The following is an 18801-nucleotide window of genomic DNA, read 5'->3' as shown; positions in this document are numbered from 1 at the left end:
CTCAAACATCCTACTTTATATTTTATGACTCGTGCTCAATTGTAATGTGTCAAATTTAAGTGATTGTGGAACAGTAATGGTAATGCCATTCTAGAAATTTGGTCCAGGCAGTGAAGTCAATTTGTAAACAAGATCCAATGGTAAGGGAATTGTAACTCCCATCAGAAAATTTGATGCAGACAAGAAACAGGAGGATGAGGAAACCAATGAAAGACAAATGGCCTAAGCAACTCCACACAAAAACCAATTTATAAATGCAATAAGATCAAATGCAGTATGCTATAAAAGCAACTAAGAAATTATGATACAAAATTCAAATTATACTTCGCTTACACATGCAGCCAAATGCGGGTGATTACAAATTAAATAAGAATCCGGACGAATGGATACAGGCGGAGAATAGAACATCACCTAAAGACCTTTCACCAGACAATGTGGTTGTTGGAAACAAAACTGTTATACAGAATAGTGCAGGAGCTCAGAATAGCGCGGGTACACAAGCACCTCAGAATCAAAGGAAAGTAACGATGGCAAGTCCTAAAGAAAAATTGCCCAAGTTTCACGGTGATGGTTCAACAGACCCTATCAAACATTGTAAAATGTGTGAAACCATATGGACGGCAAATGGTATGACGGATGAGGATGACTGGGTGAGACAATTTCCAGCAACCCTGCGGGGTGTGGCGATAGATTGGTTTGCCGACAACAGTCCTTAGAAACTCAATACATGGGAGAATGTTAAAAATGAATTTATAGCAGAATTCAGATTGCTCCGAGATGATAATGAAATAGTGGCAGAGATATACAATACTAAACAAGGAAAAAATGAAACAGTCTAGACCTATGCCAGAGGATTGAAAGAACTGATTGGAAAGATGGAGAGTCAACCAGCAGATGGGTTGAAAAAACGGTGGTTTGTGGAGGGGCTACAGCCAGCTCTTAAAAAGAAGATGAAGATTGTACCACCGTCATCGTAGACTAACGCGTATATTCATGCCATGGATTTGGAAAGTGAACAAAAGACTAGTAAGAAGAAAAAGCATAAATCCTCTGATTCGAAGGATTCATCCTCGGAAAGTAGCAATAGCGATGAGAAGTCAAACAAGAAGGTGAAAGCATTATAGAAAGACATGCTTCGAATGATGAAAAAATTCAAGAAATTGAAAAAGAACCCGAACACAATGAAGGGAGAACTGTGGTGCACAGATTGCAAAGAGGATGGCCATACAAAGGGTTCATGCCCGAAGAAGCAGTTTTGTGACATATGGCAAGTAGCGGGACATTCCTTGAAGGAGTGCATGTTTAACTTGAAAGCAAAAGGACACTAGCAGGTATTATTAATGCAGGAAGCGTCCAACAACAGCAATAGCACGAGCAATGATGCAACTTTGGGTGGATATCGAAATAATAATAAACGCGGAAGGGGTCGAAACAATAACAACAATAACGGAGGCCAAAGTAGAATACAGTACGATGCAAGCGGACGCCCGATGATACAGTGCCGAGCATGCAATCTTTGGGGTCACTTCGCTAGGGACTGCCCTATGAAGGAGACGCCACAGCTACTGTGCAGATGGTGTGGTCCAGGGGACCATGAAGATTCAAAATGTCCAAAGCAAGGCGTAAATCTATTAAGTATTGAAACGTGTGATGAGAAGGTACTGGTGATCACACGGGAATAGGCGAGGAAAGTAAAATATCCGAATGCGGAAGAAGAGAAGGAAAGGTTACAAAAAGCCCAAACAGAAATAGAAAAGCACATGAAAGCAGAGAAGTTACAAATGGACAGTGCCGAAACATCAAAAAGAAACTTGGTGGAACAAATCATGGTGAAGCAGATAATGCAAACGGAAGTGCCAATTAAACTGAATGACCTTCTTGTCACGATGCCACAATTGCGTACAGCTATTATAAATATGACGTCGTCCCCAAGGGTGACAGAGGAAGCAAAGGATAGTAAGGAAACAACAAGGGCAACAACAGACCCAATGTTGTTGGCACTTACAACAGGTAGACACCCAGCAGTGGTGGAGATGGGCATTCTGGGTACTGTGCTGACGGATATAGTAGTAGATGGAGGATCAAGGGTGAATGTGCTGTCGGAAGACATTTGGAAAAAACTTGGACAACCAACACTATGGTCGCCTACTTTCCAATTACTCGTAGCAAATCAACATGGAATCAAGCCGTTGGGAACTTTGATGGCACAGCCAGTAACAATTGAGACACAACCCCTTTTACTAGATTTTGTGGTCATTCCATTGAAGAGAAGAGGGTATGACATCATCTTGGGGCGGGGGTGGCTGGTGCAAGCAAAGGTAAAGCACAATTGGAAGCGAAACACCTTGTCCATGGAGAAAGGAGGCAGGAGATTTATAATTCATTTACATACACAGATGGTAGGAGAAGAAGCAGCACTGTCGGACTCAGAGGGCGAAGGCAAGAGTGACGAAGAAGGGAAAAAGAGGATGGAACTAGATGAAGAAGGGGTGCTAAGATTAGGAGGGTCAATTGATGAAGACCTAGATTCCATGAATGGACTGCTCCACCGGCAAATGGAAGATTATGAGTTTTTCCAAGCTGCAACGTCTTAAGCGTCCAAGCAGGCAATGAGTTCCCGAAGAAGTACAGTGAACTGAAGGAGGAAGAAGTGCAGGTGGATGAAACACCGGCCCATACGTTCAGTAAAGATAAACCGATGAAGTATGAGGAGCCGACAGTAAAAACAATGAACTTAGGTGATGGGGAAAATCTGAAGAACATTCTTGTAGGAGATGATTGGAACCCAGCGTTGAAGGCGGCAGCATTCAAAATATTCATGTAGTACAAAGATGTTTTTGCTTGGACGTATAAGGACTTAAAAGGAGTACCACCAGAGCTATGTGTCCATCGGATACCATTGATCGAAGGTGCAGTACCCGTACGGAAGTAGCCGTACAGGAGGAAGGCATGGCATGAGAAGCACTTAAAATTATACAAGTTTCAACTAGGCCAGTTAGTACTGAAGTATAACGGAGGGAATGAAATCAAGCCTAGAAAGTTCAAAGTCAAATGGGTCGGACCGTATAAGATACAGGAAGTTGGCTATAACGGAGCAATTAAGTTGTGGACACTGGACGGAAAAGAAATTCTAGATGCAGTGAATGGATCGAAGTTAAAAATATACCATGGAAGAAATGGTCCTTTGCCGACAAACAATTGAGAAAAGAAAAGGAAACGTCTATAAATAATGTATATATTTATAGTAAGAAAATAAAATAAGGAGTTAGACATAGTTTGTAAGTGTAGAATGAAGTATTAAAAGAGTAGGAAGTAAAATCAGAATATAGTTGTGAAATTGAATGAAAAAAAGCAGTAGGAGTGTGCCCTACCGTACGGCCTGAGTCCGTAAGGACTTAAAGAAGCACGCCATAAAGAAATTAAGACCCTGTATAGTTGGACAATACAAGAGGAAGAAACTTAAAGCCATACGGCTAGAGACAACATAAGAGCAAGCTGTACGACCAGAGGCAGAACATAGAAGAAGGAAACTTGGAGTCGTACGGCCAGAGCACACATATGACTAACAGAAGGAACCGTACGCCTAGAAGGAGACCGTACGGCCAGCAAGGAACAAGGTACGACTGAATAAGTCGTCGTATGGTCAGTGGATAGACAAGCGTACGACTGGGAAAAAGCTCATTAAATAAGAATTGAGATCGATGCAGTAAAGAAGATTAAAACCATACGAGTACAGTGAAAGGAAGTCGGGAACAAGCATTCAAGGCAGGACCGTAGGGTGGCAAATGGAAGCAAATTTGGGGACCGTACGGTGGCAAATGGAAGCAAACTTGGGGACCGTACGGTGGCAAATGGAAGCAAATTTGGAGACCGTACGGTGGCAGCAGAAAGAATTTGAACTATACAGTGGTACCTGCAATGAAATTTTGAAAGCCGTACGGTAGCAAGAGGATAAACTGTACGGCTTGGGGGATGAAACATGCAGGAAACTAAATGGCTGTACGGTCAAGGCAAAAAGATCGTGTGAAGCCCATATGGGTAAAAAAAGGATGACGGCAGGAGAAAGAGCTGAAGTTGACCATGCAGTATGAGGCCGTATGGTGTCTAGAAGCTATAACAAATACCGTACGTGAGTTAAAATTGTTTCGAAATAACAAGGAAGTCGTACGTTCGAGAAGGGAGCCATTCTGTATGGTAGGAACTCAAGAGGGGGAAGAAGACTGCAGTACACCAGTAGATGCAAAAGGAGGTTTTCTATATTGAAAAAAAAAAAAACGACGACGAATTGAAACAGTTCGGAATGAGTAATGCATGATGCCAAAGGGAAGGGTAGACATAAGCAGTTGCCAGAAAGAGTGGAATCGGAAGAAAATGACAAAAATAGTGTGTTCCATGCAGTTTTGTGTGGGTTTCAGAGTGCTAATTTGGTTTTGGCCACGCCCGAGGTGCTACCCCCTAGACCCTCAATCGTTGCGGTTATCAGTCGTGGGAAGTACGACCAATTGATGAGACATGGAGCTGCTGCAGTAGGCATGAGTGTCTGTGTGTTAGAGGTGGCACTCGAAGTAGGTCTTTGGGCATGAGGCCATCTTGATGGATGCATAAAGAGCTCGGGAGGAGCTGATCATCCAGTTGAAGGCAGTACGGCGACAATTGGCTCGGTGTACCCAGGGTGGCCATCAAGGTCAGCTAAGGAGACAGTATTGTGTTAGCAGAGGCTACAGATGTAACGTGGTTCGGAGACCAATTTGGTCCAAGCACGAGATGAATGTGAAAGTGATGTGATAGAAACAAATCTATTTTGTTGTAGTTAGTCAATTAATGTATTTTGTTGTTAATTTGTCTCAAATATTTTGTAATTTTCATTCGGAGACAACTTTTCTTTTGGGGGGATGATGTTGTCGGTAAAATGTATAGTGTAGCTGACGAGTAGAGTAGTATTTGAACGGGCGCGTAATGCTTGAGTCACCCCTTTGGAAAGGTATATGTACACGTCTGAGATGGACTTTGGAATCATCAGTTGTAATCATTGTGATCATTGTAGTCATTGTATTCGGATTGGAATCAGCAAGTGCATATATAAATAAAGTATCTGTTCTGCGTTGAATCATGTTACACATGTGTTAAGCCTTTACCCTGTACAGTAAACAATGTTCAGAGTTAAATTGAGCCTTATTTCATGCCAAGCGTTTGCTAAAATGCTTCTTGGCTGTAGGTGTACATTTACATGTAAAAATACTGATATATGCATTTGAAATGACCATAAGTAGTTCTATGCTTAGTCATTGTTAAGTTATTTTTGGAATCATTTAAGTCATATTTGTTGCCCATTTAAGCGAATATATAAAACTGAAAACTCAGACCAGCGTAGATAGTGACTATATCACAATTCTTTGACAAAATTCCTAAGTGTGGGAAGCTAGAACTATGAGTTGGAACCTATTGGGGTTCTTTACACTCACAGCCTTGCCTATCGTCTCTCATCTTCTTTAAAAATTCACGTTTCAAATAAGATATAATTTACTCTTGTATCTTGTTTGTATCTCAATTTTACTCCACACATCATTATTTATCAGATTTTAGTTATCAAGTGTGCAAGTATAGCAGTCCAAGGTGGAAGCAGATGCTTCCCAAAACACATCAGGAGTGTATGTGCAGTTCAGACCAAATTGATCCCAGAACAGCTTATGTGTCTTGATGGAAAGCCTACATGTGATTTAAAACAACTATGGCCTCCAAATCACTATTATAATGTTGTCTTCACAAATTCACAAATCACCTCTACCATAGCTACTTAACATTAATAGTATTGTGGCACTCGGTATACTCTTCCGCTTCACAATCACCCTCATTTATTTAGGAAGATCTTGATCTTGTAATATTATTATTATATATTAATAATATATTATTCTATTAACTATATTATATTATTTGTTAATTATTCTAATATTATGTTATTTAATAATAGGATTATATTATATTATTTATTGTAATGTCCCTTTTTAGGATCACTATTACTTTGGCTTTGCTTTCAAATTTTGATTAATAATTTTTTATTGTTTCTCCTTTTTCTCTTGGAATGAAATCTCCTTTATTGAAAAGGTCGCCACCTTTCATTGGAATTGAGTCACTACTTTTCCTTATTTCCTTTGAGAGTAATATATTATTCCCCAATTTCTCTCCCTTCCTTGTCTTGCAAATAGAACATCCTTACATTATATCTTCCAAGGTGGAGAAGAGTTGCACCTCTTCATCATGTCTTCCCTTTGCAATGGTCATAACCTGTTTACAATTACTATTCCTTTGAAGAGTCGCAAAACTTCATTATTGCTTCCCTTTGGAAAAGCCACAACCTTTCATAATTACAACCCTTTAAAAGAGTCACAAACCTTCATCATTGTTGCCCTTCGAAAGAGTCATAATTTTTCATTATTGCTACCCCTTAAGAAGAATCACAACCTTTCATATTTAACACTATTAATTCATATCCTCTTTTTTCTTGCCTTTTTCTCTCCCTCATCCAAATGAAGTTCTCTTCTCCCTTTTTATATCTCATGTTTGAGTCGCAACTTTTCCTTTCATGCCTCTTGACCTTCCATTAACTTAACAAAGTTTAATTATATTATATTCCAATTTTACTACTTTATATAAATATTATTTTTATTTTTATTTAATTTTATTAGTATTAATTATTAATTCAGATTGATTAATTAACTTATTTTATTTTATCTTCACATTTTATATTATTATTTAACTATATTACAATTATGTTATTTACATTAAATTATTCATCTGATTACCTTTATATTTAATTATTTATTTATTATTTAAACCTATTTGAGACAAGGCACATTACATTTATTATTATTATCTTTCATAGGTAATCAGTCGAAGCCTAGATTATTTATTATTCATTTTATTATTATTGTTATGTATTAATCTCGTGTAGATTTGAACCCAAGAACTCCCTATGAGAGGCTCACAATTTACCGATGCACTGTAGGCTCTTGCCCCACATTACATTTATTAATTATTAATTATTTAATTATTCTCATATTAAACTTTTTATTGTGTTATTATTTATTTAATCATTGGAATCCTAAACAAAGATATATACAATATGGCTTCTTTGAACTATCAATTGGCATTTAATATTTATCTTGATCACGAATGAAGTATCATACTATCAAATGATTTAATTTGAATATTTATTGCATTTTTTGGGGGGTGTGTGTGTATATATATATTATCAAAGATCCCACAATTGCCATGATTTAGTCGCTTCTGGCAATTTGGTGATATGCACAAGCCTTGATAAGTTGGTGATAGGCACAGGCCATGATTTTGGCGATTCGGTCAAAATCACCAAAAAGCCAAAATTGCCCCCTGAAATCAGCCGCATGGTGGCATTCTTGGACAACTTAAAAAACAAATAAAGCACATTTATTTTATTTTATTTTTAATAAAATTTCTTTATCTTATAACTCTAAACAGCCCTCTAATTCTTTAGTATGACAAGAAGAGAGGAAAAGTGAGACAGAGGAAGAGAAAAGAGAACCATAAGTTTGCAACCAACAAGAAAGAAGAGTATGAAGGAGACCACAATCAATTTGGAGAGCCATAAGTCTATAGTGAGAGCATTAAGGAGTCAATAGCAGCATTCCGCAACTCATTTGCAAGAAGTGTTGATTTTTTATTTTTACGTTAATCTATTGTTTAGTTTTTGTTAGATTTTTTTAGTTTTAATTTGTAAATCCAGAATGTTGTTCAATAAATTGCAAAGTGCAAACTTGCAAACCCTACAATGTTTTTAGAACAAATTTACAAACATGTATATATAATTTTCTCAAAAAAATGTAGGGTTTGCTGATTTTTTTATTACTTTATTGTTTAACTTTGTAAAAATTTGAATCTTTTTATTGTAACAACCTTAACTTTCATTTTTCACAATGCCTAAAAAAGATGAGGCTTGGAAATATACCAAAGAATTTCCTGGAAGAACAAAACATCAAACAAAATGTATGTTTTGTAAAGAAAATAATCCAGGCAGCATCTATAGATTCAAATACCATATTGTTGGCATACTTGAACATGATGTTACCTTGTCCACTCAACAAACTACTGACACAAAACATTTTTTTTATGTGGCATTAGAGACATACGAACAAGAGAAGTTAAATAAGAAAAGGCAACATGAACAATTAAGTGCTACTGGCTCCCATGCTCCTGCATCCGCATCCACTAGTTGTGCTGCAAAGGGTTCTTCCAGGCCTCCTTTCATCCTAGTGCTAGTTCTTGTGCCAGTGTTAGTGCTAGTCATTCTGCTACTAATATTGGCCCTGTTACATTTGGACCTAGAGTCCGGATGTCAAGATTGGATAGTTGATTTGTGTTGCACATTACTCTTGGCCCACAACCCTCGCTTGAGAGCATGGGTTGGAACAAGGAGATTCATGATGCTGCTAGGAAACAACCTTGCAGATTTTGGTACTTTTGCAACATTCCATTTATTGCAGCCAATTAATTAATCCTTATTTCAGATAGATAGTGGCACATGTTTAAGCCCTCAACCTCAAATCTTCAGAAAATTGCCACTCTATTTTTGAGTCAGCAAGGTAGCGCTTCTAAATGTGAGCACAATTGGTCCATGTTCGAGCATATCCACTCGAAGAGGCAAAAAGGTTGTATGTGTAGAGGTTGAATGATCTCGTCTTTGTTCATTACAACCTTCGTCTTAGGACCAGACAAATATTGGACCCTGACACCTCTCCAATCACTCTAGAGGAGATTGATCTAGAGTCAAAGTGGCTCACTGAGGCTACCGATCCAGTCTTCATTGAGGAGGACCTTCACTAGGTTGACTAGGAAAATATAAAGGCTAAGGGTGTGACTACGACAGAGGAGGATAGAGCACGTTTTGGCAAATGCACATGCACACACACGGCCCTAGACACACGCCCTGTTGATGTTGTTCATAAGTCCACCTCACATGCGGAAGCTATGGCTATTCAAGCCTCTAGGACCTACCTTAGATGCCTGGTTAGCAGGTAGAAAGGATACTCAAAGGCAGAGGCTAAGTTGTAGCCAAATTTGAGGATGATGACGAGGATGTGGATGCTTGAGCTAGAGCTTGAGAAGATAGACTTGTTTCTTGTTTACAATGTTAGTATTCACTTTCATCATCATGGATCTCACATACATTTATGATTTGACAACATTTATAATTCTATATATCTATGTGACATTTCATATGATCCTATGTTTTCTATTTACTTCAGCTACAATTTACATTTTATGTATGTGATGGATTTATCATTCATGTTTCTTGTTTATGTATGTTAGCTTCTATTTGATGATGTTATAGAGTTTTTAAGTTATATTCAATAAAGGGTGCATGAAATAAGTTTTGAATCATTAAAATCTCTAAATTTCAAAGGGTTTTTTCATTTTGCCAATTTATAGCCTAGTTATAGCTGATTCACAGGTCAAGTTGGCCTTGCCAATTCCGAGTTTGGAAACTATATATATAAACGCATCCAAAATTCCCCAAAATTAATCCATACATTCACACATCCGATTCTCGTACCAGCATCTGCATCCACACCTGAATCAGTAACTTAGATAGAGTAGTAAACCTTTGTTCTTGTTGCTTTTAAAAACACCAGGTCAGATTTGAGCAATTCCTGTCTTTAGATATCAATAAAAGCAGGAAAAGGCCACAAGGTAGAACAAAGGGGAAGATTCCAGAACAATTAATAAAAATTTATGATTCCCAAGTTGGAGCCCTTCCCAAGAACATAGTCAAGTTGGAAAATCCAGGCAATCTTCTCTAGATGAAGGAAGTTAAGAGATGAAGTCCCATTCCTTCACAAAACTGTGCAAGAGTAGCCATAAAGGCATTGAAAGATTGTCAATTTAAGGAGAAGTTGAGTCAAGGGTGCATAAAAGAAAACATGAAGGCAAAACTAGAGCATGGAAAGCTGAAGTTGAGGGAAGAGTTGAGGATTCCTACACATTCAAGAGTGAAAGAGAAATATTGGAACATCCAGTGAAAACTTGTAAAGACAGCCTGGAAATATGACAGCTCACTGCTGTTGCCACAGTTGTTTTATTGAACCATGCAGATTGATGTCCTTTGCTGTAGTAAATTTTTTGATACAAAGTTCCAATGTTCTTTCAAGAGTTTGCAATGTTCATGTGGATATTTGACTTTAAAATAAATTCCAAGGCAAATAAATGCACAGAAAACATCTCCTACCATAGAGGTCTCAAACTGCATATAATTGCTCAATATATTTTCTGCTCATAAAGTGGAAAGATAATCCAATTTCAAGGTTAACATATCATTGCAAAATAGAACCTTTTTTTGACATGCATTTTTTCATTATAATATTATTTAAAACTTCATGAGTGTGCAATGCCTTATAATATCGGTTATCCAACAATGTAATAATTCTTTGTCAACTTTGGGTAGTTATAAGCATTGGGTGGTTGACAATTGTGTTCCTCTTGGAAAACTCTCAGGGATTTTAAATAGATTGTGTGTGTGGTCAAGGAAAGAAATATAATCTAGTAGGATCAACTCTGATTCTTGGTTGACCATCTTTGGTCTTCTATCAAAATTCAATGTATGAATAAAGATATATTTCACTCCTATATCTGGCATTCATTATCATCTCTGTTTAATTCATGTATATATTTTATCAGATAAAGCAGTAAACATCCAAAATGTACCAAGACCCTTAAACAATTTTGGATGTACCAGTGTGCCATACCCACATCAACAAATCTAATTCTAATTCGGTATCTAAGTATTATGGTCATTAGTCTTTTGTAGAGAACAGATTTAGAACAGCAGTAGCGAAGTGTCAAAACTAATAGAATGCTACAAAATCAGATGAAATACTTCAAGCACGCACTTATAGTTCTCATTTAGATTTTAATTAATCCAAAAGAATAAACACACATAATTCAGTTAACAAATTTCCAGAAGAAATGGAAATAAAGTTAAACTATAACGAAACTACAAATTGGTTGAACCCACTATAAGAAGAGAAATAAAAACCATTAGCCTTCAAGAAAATATTCAAATTAAAAAAAGGAAAGACATTAAAAAGTACAAAGATTTATCACAACTGAAGCAAAAACACTGTACATAGCTCCAAAAGTGTGGAGAGCCCCTCCTAGATATCAACAAATAGACCACTGCAGGAAACTTATTGAGAAAACTAAGTAATGAAAAAGGTAATAAGGCTTCCTAGATATCAACAAATAGACATTTGAAGGAAACTTATTGAGAAAACTAAGAAATGAAAAAGGTAATAAGGCTGTAAGAATATTTGTACACAGTTTTATAGAAGCAGATCTCATACCTACCACTTACGGCCATTTAAGCTTGTAAAAAAACAAAAAATGCATCTATACAAGTCAATGCACATTACTCTTGATTTACAGATAACAAAAGAAATGTTCCTTTAGAGAGCTAATTTTTTGAAAATTGAAGCATGAAAATAATACCTATATATAACACATAATTGAAACCTAAAATTTTCAAAAGACTAAGCTTTGTGTGGCATGACCAAAAAACAGCATGAGATTAGAAAACATGCATATATGATTGAGATTTTGAGGAACACAATGATACACAAACCTGAATGTAATGGTGGATTACAGTCTCATGTTGCTCTTTTAGACTAGCGAAAAACACAAGTTCATCTACCCTTCCATAGCTGTACAAGAAGTTTTCAAGACAATTAGCATGCAGCCAAAATAATTGCTTCCTGTCTATACTAGAGCATGTTGGCTGTTTCAAAATGACAATAGCTAATGCTTGCAAGCAATTCACCTTAGGTAAATAGGAATATGAGTTTGAGAGTATCAGAGCAAAACTTATTTAAACACTAGGAGTACATATGATAACATTGATGACATGAATTCAACCATAACCAACATTTCAAAAACTTAAGAATGTGATCCAGGTATATCCTACAACAAATTAAAATTCATCCATAACCTCACCCAAGACGTACCAGGCAAAATAGAACAAACAAGATGAATAGGGTAAACGTAATAATGCAGCCAGAAGATAGCAAAAACCAGCAAAAACATTTAGGATCCAATAAGCAGAAAACAATTGCTTTATGTCTTTATCTAATATCATACCTGATTCTTAAAAAATCATCTTTCTCTTTGCATGATTCTACACATAAAACACTACAGCATTGATACCTTAAACATCAAAACTAAATTATCAATTAGAATTGTTTTGAAGGCTTCCCTTTGACTTGTAATTTCTTCACTTCTTTGATTAAAATCACTCCCCAAAACTTTGTAATTGTATTGTCAAGAAAAAGCAAAGTAATTCCCTTGATAATTCCTGTCAATTGATGAAGACTTTTCCACTGCAACTTTATATTGAAAAATAAGTTTGTAATTCAGCTAAATGAAAAATAGTACAGGTTTATAACCAATGCAATTACCAAGTTCACTACAAATGTATAGCTCTAAGGGTGGGCAGAACTTTTATTTCAGTAATACAATTCAACATATGATTCAACAACTCCAAAGTAAACCAAAGAATAAATATTGAATATCAAGCGTTCCTCTAAAGCTTAGTCATTTGAAGGCACTTTCCAAAGAAAATTCTATCCTCTTTTAAACGATGGAACATAGAAAGTGATCCAAAACATCAATTTAAAATTATATAGAATTTTCTACCAGAAACTCTCAAATTATGTTATTTCCCCTTCTTTGGACATTAGGACTTTAAGCCAAACGTTGTGAAATACTAAAATAGGCTTTTGAGAGTTTAATGTAAATTTTAAAAGGGGTCAATCTAATATATTAAAGTGGGATAAAAGATGACAAAAGGAGGATAGGCCGAAAGGACAAGAGAAGGAAATCCAAGGGTCACATTGTTAAGCTTTAAAAGAAGGATGCTAGTTGACTTTCAGCCATGCTTTGATATTGATGTTGGTCTTGAGTTTCTCTTGGAGAAATCTGTGACATATTCAGCTTGGTGTTCAAATCCTGAGCATGGAAACATTTAGACTTGACCCGCCAGATCGGACACCAGCCCAGTTCAGCATTATAGGCGGATTCACATCACAGTCACATTTGGTGTTACAGGTTCTTTTCTATTATCCCCAATCTGACTGATTGTTGCTATTTCTAAGACTGAATTTTCTATGTATGTTCTTGTATTGCTAGTTTATAATACAATAGCAAATCTGAAGTGGTTTTAAACTGAGTATCTTAACTAGCATTTGTTGGTTTTTATTGCTGGTTTTATTTGCAAATTATATATGCTATTTTGTGAGATTTGTTTGTGAGAAAGTTTGGGTAAAATATACAGTGGAATATTACAATGGTATCAATGCTTTGAAACTGCCATCCTGTTGGATAGATTCGGTATTTTGCTATGCTCCACGGAGTTTCTAGGACGGGGACGTTTTAGAGGATGGGAACGTGTTTCCGGTACGGGTATAGTCGAAGCCAAAATTTAGGGAACGGCGATTAAAAACATAGGGGATTTTTTTATGTATAGAGACAAAATTCAAATATGCATATCATAACATTGAAAAAAACATTCACCATAGACATTTTAGAAGATCAATACATGGAATATTATCAAATGGCAAATACTAAGTACTTCTATTATAACAATATCACATACATATATAGCAAAAATCAAAATTCCTAAAGGCTCCAAGTATCATGCTGAAATCATAAAGAAATAAAGAGAAGTCCAACTAAAATAGTTCGTGAATACTAAACGCAATCTTTCCTCACTATTGCTACTGCTCTTATGTTTTTTCTTCCTCTTAGTATGTCAAATGTAAAAATGATTAGAAGAGTTAGTGTTTTAATGGACCAAATATGAGTTGCATATTTTTATTATGTCTTTAAGAAGACTAGGGGTTGCGCAGACAGTAAAACATAGAAAAAAAAATGATTTTTTGGGCGCTTTATGCCTTTACCAGATAATCTGGAAAAAAGGGGACGGCCAGCATTTTCAGGGACGGATAGGGGACGGCAAAACCGCCGTCCCCAGTACTGCTGGTCGTCCCCAAGTTTCCTTCCCAAAAAAATTCACTGTTTCGGGGACATTTCCAAATTTGCCAAAAAGGGGACGACTCAGGGGACAGCCAAAATCCGTCCCCACATCCCTGTTTCATTCCCGGTACGAGTACGACCCCAAAACCATAGAGGACGCGTCCTCGTGGAACATAGGCATTTTGCTTTTGTGAACAAATTCACAAAAGTATTGTAGACTCTGAAAACATTATACAAGATTTTACTGAAAGGGTTTTTCTTCGGACACAAATTGTAGTAATAAAACACTCTTGAAATTTTACCTTTTTCTAGTTTGTCCTTGAATATTTTCTTTTATAAATCTAAAGAATTGCATTATATCTGTGGAACGTATGTGAATAGAGCTTGGAATAAGCAACTTAAGACATACACATTAAAACATTTGTGGGTATATGGTTATCTAGCTGCTAATGCACACTGAAGGATTTAAATATTTCAACCTGACTTTAGTTCTAGAAAATATTTGTTTCCGATCCAGCATTTTTATCATCAAATGTCTTCAGCTGCAAGATAGTAGGCTAAAAAATCGAGCTTTTGGTGGGTATATTATGACTCAATGATAGGTAAAAAACAAATGTATGGAAATTCTTGATTTTAAACTATTTGAGTGTTCTTCAGAAACTTTGATATTTATGGAGGACACAATATTGGGCACTTGCGGGCCCATTCCATAAAAAGCTTGCCCATATTTGGTATTGCAAGCACATTATATTATAATATTTATTGAGTGACTGCGAAATCAGTTTGAGCTATTGCAGGTCAAAGATGGGATGTCCTTGGGAAAGTTTATGTGTGTAAGAGGAGGCATCTACTTGCAGGGAGATATTGCTTACAATATGTCATCATTGGAGTGTCATTATGTGAAGCAAACTGCTTCTTTTTGAATTTGCAGAACCCCATTAGTGGGCAACAACAATATTATCGAGGACTACTATCTGCAAATCATCACAAGTGTCTAAGATTATCGATCGAAAATTGGATAACTCCAATATTTATGTTTTGTTTGAGTTCAAATATTGTTGAATCTAGAAAGGGTGATCATCGATGTTTGTGAAGAGCCCAAGCTGGCTCTCACTAACTTTGTTGGATAATGTGATATATTTTTTTGAAACTTCGTGTTCTTTTGTTTTTTGTTTTTTTAATTTTAACAAATAATACAAGTGTGAAATGAAATATTGAAATATAAAAACAAACAATTCACACTAATATTTCAAATTCTGAACTACTAATCAACTTGCAATTTATGATTTATCAAAAACACGTGCTGCAACAATAGTGAATTTTTCATAGTAACGAAAATCACCATTAAATCGCTAGTTTGGTGATTTGATTCATGGCTGCCGATATTTTTGGAGCCGGTGAATCAAATCACCGATTTCTTGGCATGAATCGGCGATTCATGCGATTCATGCAAAAAATCGCATGAAGCGCCTCCAAGAATTGGTCGTATGGGTTGCCAAAAAATAAAGTCAGTTTTTTATAAAAACACATGTTTTTCCAATATTTGTTTTGCCTTTTCTCTTTGTTTTAACCCTAAAGGGCCTTCTATTTGTTTATCATGAGCAGACGAGAGGAAAAGTGTGAGAAAAGAAGAGAAAAGAAAAACCACAGGTTTACAACCAGCAAGAAGGAAGAGCACCAAAGAGATCAAAAGTCCATTAGGGGAAGACATAAGATTGCATTGGGAGCATTAAGGAGTCAATAGCAACACTCCTCAACTCATTTGCAAGAGGTAACTATTGATTTATTTATTTTTTCGTGTTAGTGTATTATTCATTTTTGTTAAAAAAAATTTAGTTTTCATTTACAAATCCTAAATGTTTTTTTAATTTTATTAAATTGCAAAGTAGGTTTTGTTGTATTGATTATTAGTTTGAAACTTTAAGGTTTTACTTGAATTTTCTTATTGCAATGGCCTTAACTTTCATTTTTCACAATGAATAAAAAAGATGAATGTTGGAAATATACCGAAGACTTTCTTAGAGGAACAAAGTTTCAAATGAAATGTATGTTTTGAAAAGATATAAATTCTAGTGGTTTTTATAGATTCAAATACCACATTGTTGTTATACCTAGACATGATATTACAATTTGCACTCAACAAACTACTGAGGCAAAACACACTTGTTTAGTGGCATTAGAAAAATATGAACTAGAGAAATTAAACAAGAAAAGGCAACTTGAAGGGTTAAGGACTATTGGCTCCCATGCTTCCGTAGTTGCATTAGCATCCACATCTGTAGGTTGTATTGGAGAGGGTTCTTCCAGGCCTCCTTCTCGTCCTAGTTCTAGTGCTCATGCTAGTGTTGATGCTAGTGCTAGTCATTCTTATACTGAGATTGAGTCCAACCTATTGCAGCCTAAAGTGCAAAAGAATAGATTGGATAATTACTTTGTGCCCCGCACTACTCCTGGCTCACAACCCATGCTTGAGGGCATGGATTTGAACAAGGAGATTCATGATGCTGCTAGAAAAGAAATTTGCAAATTTTGGTACTTTTGCAACATTTCATTTATTGCAGCCAGGTAATTGATTCTTTTTTATTTGTTTTCTTTAAGGTTACAGTAAAATTTTAATTATATCTACTCGTTTTGTGATTCATTGATTAATTATAGATTCACCTTACAAGCTACATAATGATTTGTCATCTAAAATTCTAATCATAATCTATTTGTGACAGGGCTCCTTATTGGCAAAACATGATAGATGCGGTTGCTATTTGTGATCTGGGGTTTAAAGCCCCAACTAAGACTGAGTGAGTGGATACCTCTTAGATGAAATGGTAGAGGATATAAAGATTGAGCTTGAGGACCGCCGAAAGGAGTAGATCGAAAAGGGTTGGACCATCATGACTAATGGTTGGACGGATAGGAGGAATAGAACACATCTCTATTTTCTTGTTTCCTATGGAGGTGATTGATCATTCTACTCTCCTACATACATTGTGAATTGTGAATCGTGATTGAATAATTCAAACTTTGATTTGTAGATGATCCATGATAAATCATTGTTTTGTAGGCTATACCATGTTTCTCAAATCCATTGATGATTTCGCTCATATTAAAAATGCCACATACTTATGTGAGGTTATCAAGGAAATCATAGCAAAGGTGGGGGAACAAAATATGGTATAGGTGGTGACGGATAATGCAGCAAGTTATGTTGTTGTGGTAAACTTTTAACTTTCCAAGTTTTGAAAAATAAATTTATTTGAATTTTGAACTTTTTCTAATTCTAAAATTCCTAACATGATTCAATTTCTAATTAATTTAAAATTGTTGTAACTAAACTTTTGATGGATAGGCAACCCACCATATTTTGGTCTCCTTGTGCAGCACATTGCTTTGACCTCATGTTGGAGGAAATTGGCAAGCTTGAGTGGGTCAAATCATGTGTAGAAAGGGCAAAAAATATATGCAAGTTTATCTACAATCATTCATTTGTCCTTAGCATAATGATGCACTACATAGGAGACAGGGAGTTAGCTCATCCAGGCATCACGAGGTTTGCCTCGAATTTTATCACACTGCAGTCCTTGTTGACATTAAGGGCAAAATTGAGGAGCATGTTCGTTGGGTGGGAATAGACTACATCTTCCTATGCTACGACCACTACAGAGGTAGATGTGGTGAATTGCATCTTTAATGAGGATGGTTTTTGAAAAGTTGCTAAAAAAATCCTTGACGTAAATATCTTACAATTTAACATTTAGTATTTAGTATTTAATATCTATTATTTAATTGTTTAATGATTTAGTTTTACTTTTAGTTTTATATTTAAGTTTTGACTCAAACATTTTTTTACATTATATGCAGGTCATTGAGCCCCTCATATATCTCTCACGAACTGATGAAGGGGAGAAGCCCTCTATGGGCATGGATAGGACCAAGGAGGCCATTAGAGCCCAGTATGTAGGAGTGCAAGAGAAGTATGCCCCTATTTGGGAGATCATTGATAGGAGATGGTAGAAACAGCTCAACTGACCCATCCATGCCACAACTTATTATCTGAATCCGGCATCCTGTTTCCATCTTGACTTCAAGGTGGATGAGCGGGTTCTCATTGGCCTATATACAGCAATCCAGAGATTTGAGTAGTGATGAGGATAGTCCAGCTACAACCATTGAGCTAGACAAATTCAATAATAAAGAAGGGCCAATTTTCTCTGGTAGGATAAACATAGATGCACGGGCAACAATACAACCAGGTAAAAATAATATATTCTTGAATCTTAAGTTTATGGCTTATAAGTTGTGCATTTTAATTTTTAATTTTGTAACTTTACAATTGTAAATGAGACTAATTGTTTTTGTTTTCCCTTATTTTAGATAAATGGTGGTAAATGTTTGGGCCACAACCCCAAAACTTCAAAAAATTGCCATCTATTGTTTACCGCATAGGTTAATTGATTGATGCACATAGACAATAGATGGAAATAGCAAAACTTCTTCCTTTATTCGCATATGCCAAAAGATTACATTATGCTTCATGATATCTCCTGATTACAATGCTTCTCGAAGGGGGTATAAACTATAAATACTCACCGAAGGGCCTTTTGGAAGGTTCCCGAAGGAACCCATTGGCCACAAGTCGGCTACATAACAAATAATACATACTATCCTACTCGTCGGCTCATTTACAATTATTTACCGACTACATCATCCCCCCCAAAAAGAACAGTCGTCTCCGGATGACAATTACAAAAT

General features: G+C 36.1%; 1 protein-coding gene across 5 annotated transcripts in view; it reads right to left on the bottom strand.

Moving 5' to 3' along the window:
- LOC149552590 (zinc ion binding protein) overlaps positions 1 to 18801 on the bottom strand; it is a 284033-nt gene that overhangs the window by 124801 nt on the left and 140431 nt on the right. For all 5 annotated transcript variants that reach the window (XM_089788186.1, XM_089788188.1, XM_089788184.1 and 2 more), the window contains exon 16: positions 11651 to 11729. In XM_089788186.1, coding sequence (XP_089644312.1) covers positions 11651 to 11729 — 79 coding nt within the window. The remainder of the gene's footprint in view (positions 1 to 11650; positions 11730 to 18801) is intronic.

This window comes from Cupressus sempervirens, chromosome 6 (genome assembly GCF_028749045.1).
Source record: "Cupressus sempervirens isolate cs-2001-9-10 chromosome 6, ASM2874904v1, whole genome shotgun sequence".
NCBI lineage: Eukaryota > Viridiplantae > Streptophyta > Pinopsida > Cupressales > Cupressaceae > Cupressus > Cupressus sempervirens.
Note: the sequence above shows the minus strand (reverse complement) of the source record. Positions and strands in the feature narration are given on the sequence as shown.